Below are 12,710 nucleotides of genomic sequence, written 5' to 3'. Positions count from 1 at the left end.
TCCGTACAGATCATTCATTGTTGAAAATTGTCCGTGATAACCAGGGCTCTACACTAACTTTTTTTTTCAGGAGCACTCGTGCCCCTAAGTTAAAAAATTTAGGAGCACAGGGAAAAAAAATGGGGGCACAATAGGTTTTTGTTTAGAACATTTATTAGCGTGCAGAAATTGCACACGCCAACAGCAACAACTTACTAAAGCAAAATTAAGACAAATAAATAGACAAGATTAAATTTAGGCTACACAAAACAGCACCAATTTCGGCTTCCACCGTACCAGGGTTATTGGGCTGGGTTCGATTTATATAGAAATCGGGACAGCGAGAATGCCTAGTGGACTCGATGTGTTTCACCACAGCTTCGTGTTTCAGATGAGGGTTCCCCGTTATAAACAGAGAGGAGCTTGCCATTGCCAATGGGGCTCCCTTACAAAATGTACAGAACATTTTCATGTTCTTAGCATCATAAACTAGCCACCCGAAATCCTTCAACCAGTCGGGGGTTGAATTTGTAGACTTTATCGACTACAGTAACAGCATTAACTTTCTCCACGCAGTCTATTCATAATATTGTAATGACCACGGAAGAGGCATTGAATGAAGTATTGATTAGACAGCGATTTAGATACCTATTAAACCGTGGAACACACAAGACTGGTAACCATAGCAACGTAGGTAAACAAACCCCGCTAAACCCTCCCGTAGCGCCTCCCGCGCTACGCCCATCCGGAGGCGCACAGAGCTTTTGGCCGTGAAATTATATATACAATACAATTATATTATATTATATACTATTCTATATAGAGCTCGGGGAGTCGCAAACGGCAACAATCACTTTCTCCTCCATTCTGCGGTGCACCCCGGACTGCACTGCAGGGAATGGTTGGCCGGTTGAAAACTGATTGGCTGTTACGTTACGCACGTCACTCAGTGGCCACGCGAATGTCGCGGCAAAGTTATTTCAACTCGAGCAAAAGCGGCGTGCTGCAAATCCACCTGAAATCCACGTGAACGCGCTCGCCCGTGCCGGGCAAAAGTGTCGCGCTGCAAATGGAATCGCTGCTTTGTATGGAATCGTTTCACCCCTTCGCGTTTGGTGTGAACGCACAGTATAGTGCGCTGTGGAGAAGTCACTCGCACGCGTGCTCCTGTTTTGTTTTTCTCGTTCGCACGCCGAAATATTCACTCGCAAATGCGAGTGAAATGGGCGCACTGTAGAGCCCTGGTGATAACTAACAAATGACAGCTTTTGGCCACCCGTTTCTACTTAAAATTGTCTGTGATAACTAACAATATGACAGCTTTTGGCCACCCGTTTCTACTTTCACCTTTGATACTGAGAAATTGTGACAATACACAGATATATTAAATGCAGGTGCGCTGCTCTGTAGGCAAACCGCGAAGGAAAAAAGGGTAGCTGCTTCATCTGTTCTTTTTAGAATTGTATGTCTTGATGTTTATTTTATCTAGCCATCTATTCTCTTGTTTTTGGCTATGTGAATGAACGTCCGCGTCGATGCCTCGCAAGTCCAGTGTCGTGACTCGTGAGCGGACGTTGCCATGACATCTAGAAATCATACCGTATTTAATGGGTTGTAGTGACTCTGTTATAACATAATTCCCCTACAGTATTTTGTTATGTGTTGGTCTTTCAATTGTGTTAGGCATGTCGTTTACTGTCTTAGTGGTTCAGGGATCGCTGTCCCTTTAAGGATTACGAGCGTCTCATGACGTCAGAGCCCATGCGGGATTTGCTTACTTGCAGCACGTTTTGATTTCCTGTTTCTCTCTTACTAAATAAACGAGTCGCACAACTGTGTGCTCAACGTGCGAAATTGTATCTCTCACTTATTGCAATTTCCACAGGGTTATCATTAATATTGATGTGTAGGGGTTGATTATAACTCGTGAATAATATTGTTTAGACCACGGTCTGGGGGAATACTCGTATTCTGATTGGCTGCAGTGCGTGCATTAACTCCTGATATAGCCCTACAGACACCTGCTAAGTAGTTCCAGTCAGTGTTCTGTGTAGCACGAGAAAAGTCGGACTATCGTGCTCTGGAACACGTTTCAATAGATTAACGTTCGTGCGCATGAGCACGAAATCGCGTGATACCGGGTTTGCAACCACAGGCCACAGACGTCTGCAACTCGCCAAACAGATCAGCGCGATCTGTGAAAACGTGCTGCCTGCGGAGAGCATATGGTTTTCCATATGGCCCTGGCCAGAGCTAGCCTGGCTCCGCCCGCCTAAGTACTTCCGCTCAATTTGAATTTCCCTTCAGTACTAGCAGAGCCCGTCTACGATATTAGACATTCTCTGGTACTAGGTCTGGACCTGCTGTATGTAATTTTCCAATCAGCGAACAGAGGGCGTGTCTGAGAACAATGACGATAAAGTCGTGCGCCAGTTTGAGTTGTTGTTGTAGGTCGGTAGTTGATTTACAATGTGCAATTTTCCCCTGATAAATTAAATTCGACGAACAAAACCTGCAGCTGACATTTTCGTGCAGACGCGCAAGGTGTTTAGTTTGTGTACAACCTGCGCGTGATTCCCGGCGCATGACATACGTCACAACCAAACGTTAGCGATTGGTTATGGCAGATCCAGAGTGGCACTGGGCAGATCCAATCATTTTAAACTTCAACAGACACCCGCCTTCAACTGAGTTAACGTTTGTCAATTGATTAGGTCCAGACTCTCTGTACAAATGAAATGAAATGAAGTGAAGTACGAGAGTCTGGTAGAACCAGGCTAGGCCAGAGCTATAGAGAGAGAGAGTTGCGACACGCTATGATCTCGCCGACAGGGTGTTCATGTGGTTGTCACGTGGTTCATGTAAACCTCAATAGTTCCAAACACGCCGCGCAGTCAATGTTATTCTATGGGACGACAGCAGAGATTTCAATGTTGAATGATAAATATGAATGAAAAAAACACATACAAGTATTTGTCTGACTGATATGGCATTATTGCATATTTGTTAATGTCAGTTTTACATTTAGAGTGGTAGGGGGACAACTGAAAGCTATCTATAAGTATTACTTAGATACGTTTTTAAGTTTGAGGGAAAGCTTCACGTTCGTGTTAGCATACTGGCTTAACCTTAACTTTTACCCTACATCTGTATTGAAATCAAAGTATTCAAGATGTTTTACCATGATCATTTTAAGATATGAGCTACACAAATTATCAAATATATTAAAGAATAACAACTCATTACGCTTGGATGAATGAAATAGTATTTTTTTTTATTAAACAATTAGTGTGACACGAACAAGTGAGTGCGATTGTGTGAACAGATTCAACAATGGACACAGCAGGGAACACTATATACTTAGGGCAAACCATTAACATATAACGTTGCAAATATACTATACTTTATGCCATTACAATACTTATAATAGCCCTGAGCAAATTCAAAATTGGTTTAGATCAATGGTCATACCATGGTTGGCTGTGCAGCGTTTGGATGCTCCAATCGGTCTGAGAAGGGTTACCACATGTATGGCTTCCCCAAGGACCAAGAGCGCAGGAAGAAATGGATGGCAATGGTCAGCCATCAAAACGTACAAGTGACAGGGGTCAGCAACAGTCAAAAACTATGTAATGTAAGTAATGTTCACAACACTTGATAGCATTTCAAAGGGCATGATAATTCTAAGTGTAGAGAATTATGACTTTTCAATGATATTTGAAGTGCAATGGAAACATCCTACAAGCCTACCTACAGGTACACTTTGAACTGATTCACTGCCACAAAAAGAGAAGGGATGTTGAAGTTGAAGCTGAGGCCCGATGCAGTACCAACAGTTTTCATTCATCGCCCTAAGCCGAAGAGGAGGAAACCCCCTTCTGTGAGGGTGCCTCCAGAACCAAGTGCAACGGACCACACATATTTCACCAAATTAAACTTCGGTATGATCCATGCAGCTAACAATATTCCCCATTTCATGTAATTCAAGGATAGACTACACTCCTAATGAGATTGCATAATTCATATTTGTACATTCAGCTTAAGAAACAACCAGAGGTCAGGGATTCTCTGAGGATTTGCACACAATGTGGATAATCAACACATTTCTACCCAATTAAAAATTGCCGGTAGATCCATTTATACATTTTATTGGTTTCTGATTGTGGCAGATGATTTAATTCACATTACAGAAATGTTTCGCTTTAATTAATTTTCTTACATTGGAGATGACAGTAGTTGCAAATGCAAAGGCAAAATACATATAACAGCAACATTACCTTGTAATTATTACAGAGATTGAGGGAGAAATTGAGGTGGATTTCAAGAGCGATGAAAAGGACATGACAGGAGACAGCGAGAGCAATCAGGTGGGCCACTTTGCCAGGGGCAGGTGATCCAGGGGCAGGTGATCCAGGGGCAGCTGCTCCAGGGACCAGACTGCCAGGGACTGATGGGGCGACTATTGAGGACCTAATAAGGCAACTAGAAAAGGAAAAATAAGGAGAGCAGAGAGGGCTCTTGTAAAACAAAAAAGAATACATTTGGTACCAAGAAAGAGAAACAATTCAGTCAACAAGAAGTTAAAACGAAAAAGCCATGCTGGTTAAATTCACCGCCCATCATAATCAGCATTGTTGAAGCGGCAACATCTGTAGGGCTTAATGTGCTGAACATCACCCTTTCCAGGATATAATTAAACAAACACTGTTATTTCTACTAGCTATCGCATCATAAAACCTGTCCTTAAATCAACCTAAATGATCATAGTAATCCAACATCAATAACTAACTAAATAAAAGTTAGATTCACTACTGAACTTCGTAATTGTTGGTGTAGATACCTTCACATGGCGAAGTCGAGCTCACAAACTAGCAGGCAATCGGTCGTCTACCAAGACAAATATATATATAATTACGCCGTGCATATTCAAATAAATATCAGTATATGCATCATAAAAGGACCTCTAATACAATAGACAGTTGACAATTCAAAAGAGGTAGCTATTTAATCAATTTACCACTGGAGATACCTTCACAGATGGCGAAGTTGAGCTAACAAACTAGCAGGCAAACGGTCGTCTACCAAGATAAATATTAATTACGCTGTGCATTTACAAATAAATATCAGTATATGCATCATAAAGGGCCTCTGATACAATATGGACAGTTGACAATTCGAAAGAGGTAGCTATTTAATCAATTTACCTCAGAAGTTACTCGACGGCCAGCAATGGAAATGAATGATCTCCTACGCCGTAAAATGGTTGTTTGGAACTATTCGAGGCTCCATACCCCGGAAGTAGGCGCTACAACGGAGTCCAATGGAAGTGTCGCCACTCTGTTATATCTACCACTCTGGCCCTGGCAAGGTCGGGTGAAAACCTTCCCCAACGAGGGCTCCAGGGGGAACGACACCATCCGTATTGACGGCCTTCAAGAGTCGGACCTGGGATGCTACCAGTGTGGACCAGCTGATGCATGTCACCAAGTGGTGGTTCAAAAAGAGGGTGAGGAATGTGATTATTATTCATACTTTTCTGTCTGATAATAATTATGAAAAATTAAGACATATGATAATGATTATTACTATTATACTCATAACATATGATATAATAATAATTATTGTTGTTGTATAATATATTAATAATAAAATAATCTTATCCTGTGTGTTATATAGAAAGAGAGAGCATAAAGACAAACTGAATAACTGACCCACTGACTATGAGAGCCTCATCCGGTTCCACAGGAAACCAATGAAATGTACAGCTGCGTTGACATTTGAGGCTACAGATGGTTTTGAAAACCCTTCCAATAAATGAAGCTTTCTACATTTACACACATGATGTGTAGTCTATCTATGTTGCAAAAACGTAATATAAAAAATAAAACATTGCCTACTGAGGTTCACACATACATCACACACAAATAAAAAGTGTGATAGTGTTAAAGGCCTACCACTCTCCTATTCAACCTATGACGTTAATTCCAAATGTGAGACATTTCCGGAAACTAACATGTGGTTTTCTCAAGCTACAAGAAGACAACTGTCCCAACTCGATTTAACCTTCAAGATGTTTGACATGCACAAGAGCATAGCTTGGTTCGCCTTATGCAATTTATGTGCATCTTTAAACGGACGTTTAAGACGTTTTTAGAATACATTAAGCTGATATCAGACTGCTTGTGTTATTATAATATAATTAATATTGTATAAATGGTATTAGTGTGCTGCACGTGAACCTCCTAAGATGGCGCAATTGTATTGGTTCGCTATCTCGGGATATTGGGCCATATCCCATGATTGAGATCTCAAACTCTGGATATTATTTTTGCATGTGGGACGGTCGTCTCGTCACGCTAATGAAAACAAATAAACAGCTAATAAAAACAAATAAATTGTGGCAAAAAGTGTTATCTTGTATTTCTTTGGTGTGTTCACGTGTAGTTTATACTAGAACAATTATTCACCTCTGGATAATTGTTAATTATTAAAAATAAAACTATTTCTGCCACCCGTCTATGGCCATTCATCTCTTATTGACAAGATGGGAAATGCCACATTTGTGAATGCAAGCTATATGGTATGTGTTTCAGACCAGTCCCATTGCCAGGATTCCTGTGTCACTGTGATGATCAGCGCCTCCCTGCGGTCCTCTATCCTCCTACCCTGCCATGCTCCCTTCCTCGGTAGAACTGACTGGATGCTGTGGGTCCAAAACACTGGAGCACCTCTTGTTAATCTGTCGTCTCAAGGGAAGGTTTGGTTCTTGGAGCCCAGGGAAGGTCGGGTGAAAACATTCCCCAACGAGGGCTCCAGGGGGAACTACACCATCCGTATCGACGGAGAGTCGGACCTGGGATGCTACCAGTGTCGACCAGCTGATGCATGTCACCAAGTTGTAGTTCAAAATGAGGGTGAGGAATGTGATTATTATTCATACTTTTCTGTCTGATAATAATAATTATGAAAAAAGAAGAAGACGTATGATAATGATTATTACTATTATACTCATAACATATGATATAATAATAATTATTGTTGTTGCATAATATATTAATAATAAAATAATCTTATCCTATGTGTTATATAGAAAGAGAGAGCATAAAGACAAACTGACAGACAGACAGAGCGACTGACACACTGAATAACTGACCCACTGACTATGAGAGAAAGAGAACTATAGGAAAGGTCAGGTATGTGAGATAAAGCTGGTGTTTCTCACGCAGAAGTTCATCTGAGACTTCCTTTGTTCATCGGCGCTGGAGTGACCACAGTCATCCTGTTTGTATGTTTCTACTGTTGTTACGCGTACTCACGTGAGTAAATCCATTTCACACTATGTTAGAAAACAATATCATTTTTTATTTTAAAGGTCCCATGACATGCCACCAGGTGTGCGTGTCCACCTAGATGTACGCTGGATGGATCAGTCTACCTGCCTACCCAGGGGACTATAGCAAACGTTGATCATCTATCCGTCACACATCTAGGTGGACACACCCACTTGGGATGTCAGAAGAGCCCGATTTTCAAAACGGCAGTTTGAGTTTCCTGCGTTACTGGGTGCATAACTACTTAATAATAGTAATATGTCACTCATGGATGTCCTTATGGGTTGCTTGGTCTCTAAATGTAAATTCATGTTATTTGCCTTGAACGTCACACATGTCATTTCAGAGGGACCTGGTCTGGGTCTGTCGGGTCCTGTGACCAGTTCACCGCCGGTTTCACCTGGACAGTTGGCGCAGACCCTTCTCTGACCCAACCTGCTGGCCCCTGGTGGTTGGTTGGCTCTCTTTCGCCATGGGAAAAAGAGAAAGATAAAATTGGGTTGTTGCTATTAGAAATGTGATTCTGCTTTTATTATGACCAGAACATTAGGATTGTACACATGTTGAGGAACCTGAATGTTTCAATTTTGAGACACCTAGAAAACACGCATTCTGAGGAGAATGACAGCCAATAAAATATTATACATTAGCTCACACATATGATTGTGGGTTTTGTTTAGTCTATATGGAACAGGAAGTGTTATTTAAAAACCTAGCTAAAACAAAGGACACGCCTACACATAGAAAACTGTCCTATAAATTGATGTAAGTAAATGTGCCAGCTCATTTAGTAAAACTTGAACTAATTTTATGTGAATGAGGAACAAATATATATTTTCCTTTGACCATGTTTGACATCGTGTTTCAAAGAGGTGCTTTGTTAATTATACTCTCAACTTGCATGTATTCCCTTGTCAACCACATAGACAGTTTTTGATCTAAGTAGAGACATTAGAGGCTTTTAACAGAGAAAGAGTGCATGTCTGTTTACCTTGTATCGCTGAATAAACCATGCGTTGAACCTTTACCACTCTTCAAGTCCTACCTCCGAATCTACGACACCAGAGAGTTAAAAATAATGCCTCATCCGGTTCCACAGGAAACCAATGAAATGCACCGCTGCGTTGACATTTGAGACTACAGATGGTTTTGAAAACCCTTCCAATAAATGAAGCTTTCTACATTTACACATATGATGTGTAGTCTATCTATGTTGCAAAAACATAATATAAAAAATAAAACATTGCGTACTGAGGTTCACACATACATCACACACAAATAAAAAGTGTTCTAGTGTTAAAGGCCTACCACTCTCCTATTCAACCTATGACGTTAATTCCAAATGTGAGACATTTCCGGAAACTAACATGTGGTATTCTCAAGCTACAAGAAGACAACTGTTCAAACTGGATTTAACCTTCAAGATGTTTGACATGCACAAGAGCATAGCTTGGTTCGCCTTATGCAATTTATGTGCATCTTTAAACGGTAAGACGTTTTTTTTAAGCTGATATCAGACTACTTGTGTTATTATAATATTATTAATATTGTATAAATTGTATTAGTGTGCTGCACGTGAACCTCCTAAGGTGGCGCAATTGTATTGGTTCGCTATCTCGGGATATTGGGCCATATCCCATGATTGAGATCTCAAACTCTGGATATTATTTTTGCGTGTGGGACGGTCGTCTCGTCACGCTAATGAAAACAAATAAACAGCTAATAAAAACAAATAAATTGTGGCAAAAAGTGTTATCTTGTATTTCTTTGGTGTGTTCACGTGTAGTTTATACTAGAACAATTATTCACCTCTGGATAATTGTTAATTATTAAAAATAAAACTATTTCTGCCACCCGTCTATGGCCATTCATCTCTTATTGACAAGATGGGAAATGCCACATTTGTGAATGCAAGCTATATGGTATGTCTTTCAGACCAGTCCCATTGCCAGGATTCCTGTGACACTGTGATGATCAGTGCCTCCCTGCGGTCCTCTATCCTCCTACCCTGCCATGCTCCCTTCCTCGGTCTAACTGACTGGATGCTGTGGGTCCAAAACACTGGAGCACCTCTTGTTAATCTGTCGTCTCAAGGGAAGGTTTGGTTCTTGGAGCCCAGGGAAGGTCGGGTGAAAACCTTCCCCAACGAGGGCTCCAGGGGGAACTACACCATCCGTATCGACGGCCTTCAAGAGTCGGACCTGGGATGCTACCAGTGTGGACCAGCTGATGCATGTCACCAAGTGGTAGTTCAAAAAGAGGGTGAGAAATATGATTATTATTCATACTTTTCTATCTGATATTTATAAAAAAGAACACCTGTTTTTGTTTTGATAATAATAATAGTAATAATAATAATCATATAATTGTATTATTTTTGTTATAATTACAGAAAGTGGCAGGTATGTGAGATAAAATTGCTGTTTCTCGTGCAGAAGTTGATCTGTGGCTTCCTCTGTGCATCACCGCTGGCGTGACCACAGTCATCCTGTTTGTATGTTTCTGCTGTTACAAAGCATCATTCTCAGGTGAGTTATTCCATTTCACACTACGTAAGACAACATATCATTTAAAAACGGTTGACTTAATCGATTGGTCCATGTTTTAAGCAGAGGGGTGTTGGATCATTTGGGTCATTTATTGGCACAGTCATTGATTATTTACTATGAAACAAAATCTGTAGACCGTCATTTGTGACTCTAGCAACAATTGTAGAAATGTACTTATTAAATGGGAAATAGGAGCAAATTGATAATAGATAATGGACGTGCATGAAAAATGTAAATAATAAAGATCTATTTAATGCAATTAAGGACATATTCTTACTTCTGTGACAGGGTGTAAAGGGTGTTCCCTGTCACAGAGAGGGACCCGTAAGAGACAAGGTATGAGAGGTCGGGCTAAGCATGCACTCAATGCAATATAATCAAAGGACTTATGTAAACCCACAAATAGAACTACGTTTCAGATACTGCCATTCTACATTGTAAAAATGTCATCTATCATCAAGTTGAGGGTTAGGGTTAGGTTGAGTTCATGCTGACTTTATTTAGGTTCTTGCTGGTAGTCCAACAGTATTCATCCATTGCTGTTGGATTTGGGGTTTTATTTTTATTTTTGTTCCTAAGAAAACGATGAGCAGGAGCCTGCAGACATTGGTCTATCTGAGGACGAGCGCCTGGCCAGAAATCAGGATCAAGGTCCCCCAGAAACCATCCATGATTATGAGGAACAGAGTGAAAGTGTCGCCCCCTGTAGGCCAGTCAGAGGACACCCGCAGCTCGAACGTACCAGGAGTACCGAGAGAAAGCATGCCCTGCTAAACCGAGGTTTCCGAGGACGTCTTGCGGTTTATATTTGTGGCAAATCCATATTTTAACAAGCATCTCAATGCCAGCCTAAATCTTACAAGCTGACCTCCATTTTCGTGGAGCGAACTTGGTCTGGCTGTGTCAGGCTATCTATAACATTTTCTTCATTTTCAGAAATATTCAGCAGACTACGACAAGCAAGTCGTCATTTTTACGGTAATTTGCAATTCGGATGCCTTAATGTGGGCTGTATATTAATATAATTTTCTACATAATGTCTTTAAACTATATATTTTTACTGATATTAAGGCCTTTATAACTTTACAGTAAATCAAGATGAGATAATCCAGCAAAGGAGTTCCGCTCAAAAAGAAAGAAGACCCAGAGGTAAAAGGAGCAGTTGCTTCAGAAGTTAACTAAAATAAACATAACGGAAAACATTTTCATCGCATGTTATTTGTTCGTTATTGCAGCAGGTCTTCGGGGAAAGAAAGCTAAACAGAGTGAGTAGACCAAGTAGGCCTATCTTAAAGGTTGGGTATGGAATTCGCTTTTTTGGCCATTTTTGCAAAATTACTTGAAATCCTTATCATAACCCACTTACAGCCACTGAGTTAGAAGTACTGACATGAAAATTAAACAAGTCAATCATCTGTGGAACGGGCAGGGCTCGAAAAACTCCAGCCAATGATTTCCAGAGCCACCGAGTTGCATTGGACAGTAAGTACGTCATCAAACGGTCGCACTGCACTCCCCCTCCCCCGCTCCCCGCGCGACCCCTTCGTGCACGTACTCAAAGCTCGTGACCCAGAGCAAGCTTCTGTTTGTTGTTATCCTGCGGTAGCTACTGGAGCTAGCTAACTAGCTAATGGCTCGCTCTCGCGCATCTGTGTTCACTCGTGCATGATTGCGCATCCATGTACTTGGAATGGGTGGAGTCAGAGTCAGCGTTGAAGGAGAGGGGGGAGGACCATTTGAGTTGTTTATTTTCAAAATCTGCTGGCGTTTCGCAAATCCCATACCCAACCTTTAAGTATGTTTTATCAAGGTCAAAATTGTCTTTATTCTGTTTTAATGGCTGGCCACTAATTTTGCTGTCTTCTTCAGGATATGAAAACCCAATTTACAACAGCAGCCCCAGCCAAGTCAATCATCTTTAGAAAAAACGAAATTCAATGTCTGCTATTATTGGCTTTTTTATTTTGAATTGGAAATGATGAATAACTAACAATTAATGATAGTCGTTTTATGGTATTATTAATTGTAAGTATTTGATATTTATTTATGTCTCTTGATTCTTATAAAGTTTGAAACTCTCCTTTCATTGTCCAGGAATGTGATTGTATTGCGTGATCCCATGGTGCATTTTTTTCCACCAGGCCCCTACCCGACTGAGCTCATTTCTAAACATAATTATAATCAACATAATACCTAAACTCAAACTTTCCTGACATGTATTTTAATTTCATTACGTTTATGTTATACCTTTGATTGAATTTGTCTTTGTCAAATTGATCAATAAAGGACAAAAGAGAATACCATCCTGTGTTGGCTTTAGGATAATTAGAGTAAATGAGAAACATCTGGTGGTTTAGACCAATCTGCTGACCTAATTTAACATTATGACCTGTACTCACAATAATACTCTGTGCAGATTAATCCAATGCTCCCTGTTGTATTTACTTTATATATGCAAAGTATGTTGTTCCTCAAAACCATTCCAAATGGGGGATAATTCCGGAAAAAACAACACTTTACTTTGCCAGAAAGACTTCATGTCTTTTTTTATATCAAAACAGCAGGTCGAAAATCTCCCCTTTGCAATTTATGTTCAAGGTAAGGCTAAGGAATATGTTCTTATTCAGTAATTTTTTTGAGTTTATGGCCAAGGCGTTTTGCTGATTAATACATTTCTACGTAGATGAACAAGGCAGGAGTTATGAAGCCATGGCCATTGCTCATCAATGCCACTACTTATTCCAAGAAACGGATAACTTTGTCATCCTTACGGTTTCTTACCATGGCTGTTTTGTGACAAGACAAGTAAGCCGTACTTTGAAGCCAACACACACAATGACCCACATTAATT

General features: G+C 40.4%; 1 protein-coding gene across 5 annotated transcripts; it reads left to right on the top strand.

Moving 5' to 3' along the window:
• The first annotated feature begins 8,650 nt into the window (after window positions 1–8,650).
• On the top strand, window positions 8,651–12,162 carry LOC115560828 (uncharacterized). 5 transcript variants are annotated; one of them, XM_030380415.1, is made up of 9 exons: window positions 8,651–8,798; window positions 9,246–9,572; window positions 9,749–9,838; window positions 10,148–10,195; window positions 10,439–10,639; window positions 10,796–10,837; window positions 10,949–11,008; window positions 11,095–11,124; window positions 11,729–12,162. In XM_030380415.1, exons 1-9 carry the CDS (start codon window positions 8,678–8,680, stop codon window positions 11,779–11,781), a joined length of 972 nt encoding a protein of 323 aa, XP_030236275.1. In that variant the 5' UTR covers window positions 8,651–8,677; the 3' UTR covers window positions 11,782–12,162. The 5 variants fall into 5 exon arrangements, with proteins under 5 accessions (XP_030236275.1, XP_030236276.1, XP_030236274.1 ...); XM_030380416.1 differs by having other exon boundaries at window positions 9,746–9,838; window positions 11,098–11,124; XM_030380414.1 differs by having other exon boundaries at window positions 9,746–9,838.
• The last annotated feature ends 548 nt before the right edge of the window (window positions 12,163–12,710 follow it).

Source organism: Gadus morhua, chromosome 16, assembly GCF_902167405.1.
Source record: "Gadus morhua chromosome 16, gadMor3.0, whole genome shotgun sequence".
Classification (NCBI taxonomy): Eukaryota; Metazoa; Chordata; class Actinopteri; order Gadiformes; family Gadidae; genus Gadus; species Gadus morhua.
Note: the sequence above shows the minus strand (reverse complement) of the source record. Positions and strands in the feature narration are given on the sequence as shown.

Bases quoted from the DNA above. Each gene is read 5' to 3' on its own strand.
- LOC115560828 (XM_030380414.1), top strand. From the start codon at position 8,678: ATGTGGTATTCTCAAGCTACAAGAAGACAACTGTTCAAACTGGATTTA. The intron at 9,839-10,147 runs GTGAGTTATTCC...CTTCTGTGACAG, and splicing joins TTACAAAGCATCATTCTCAG to GGTGTAAAGGGTGTTCCCTG. The intron at 10,640-10,795 runs GTTTCCGAGGAC...CTTCATTTTCAG, and splicing joins GCATGCCCTGCTAAACCGAG to AAATATTCAGCAGACTACGA.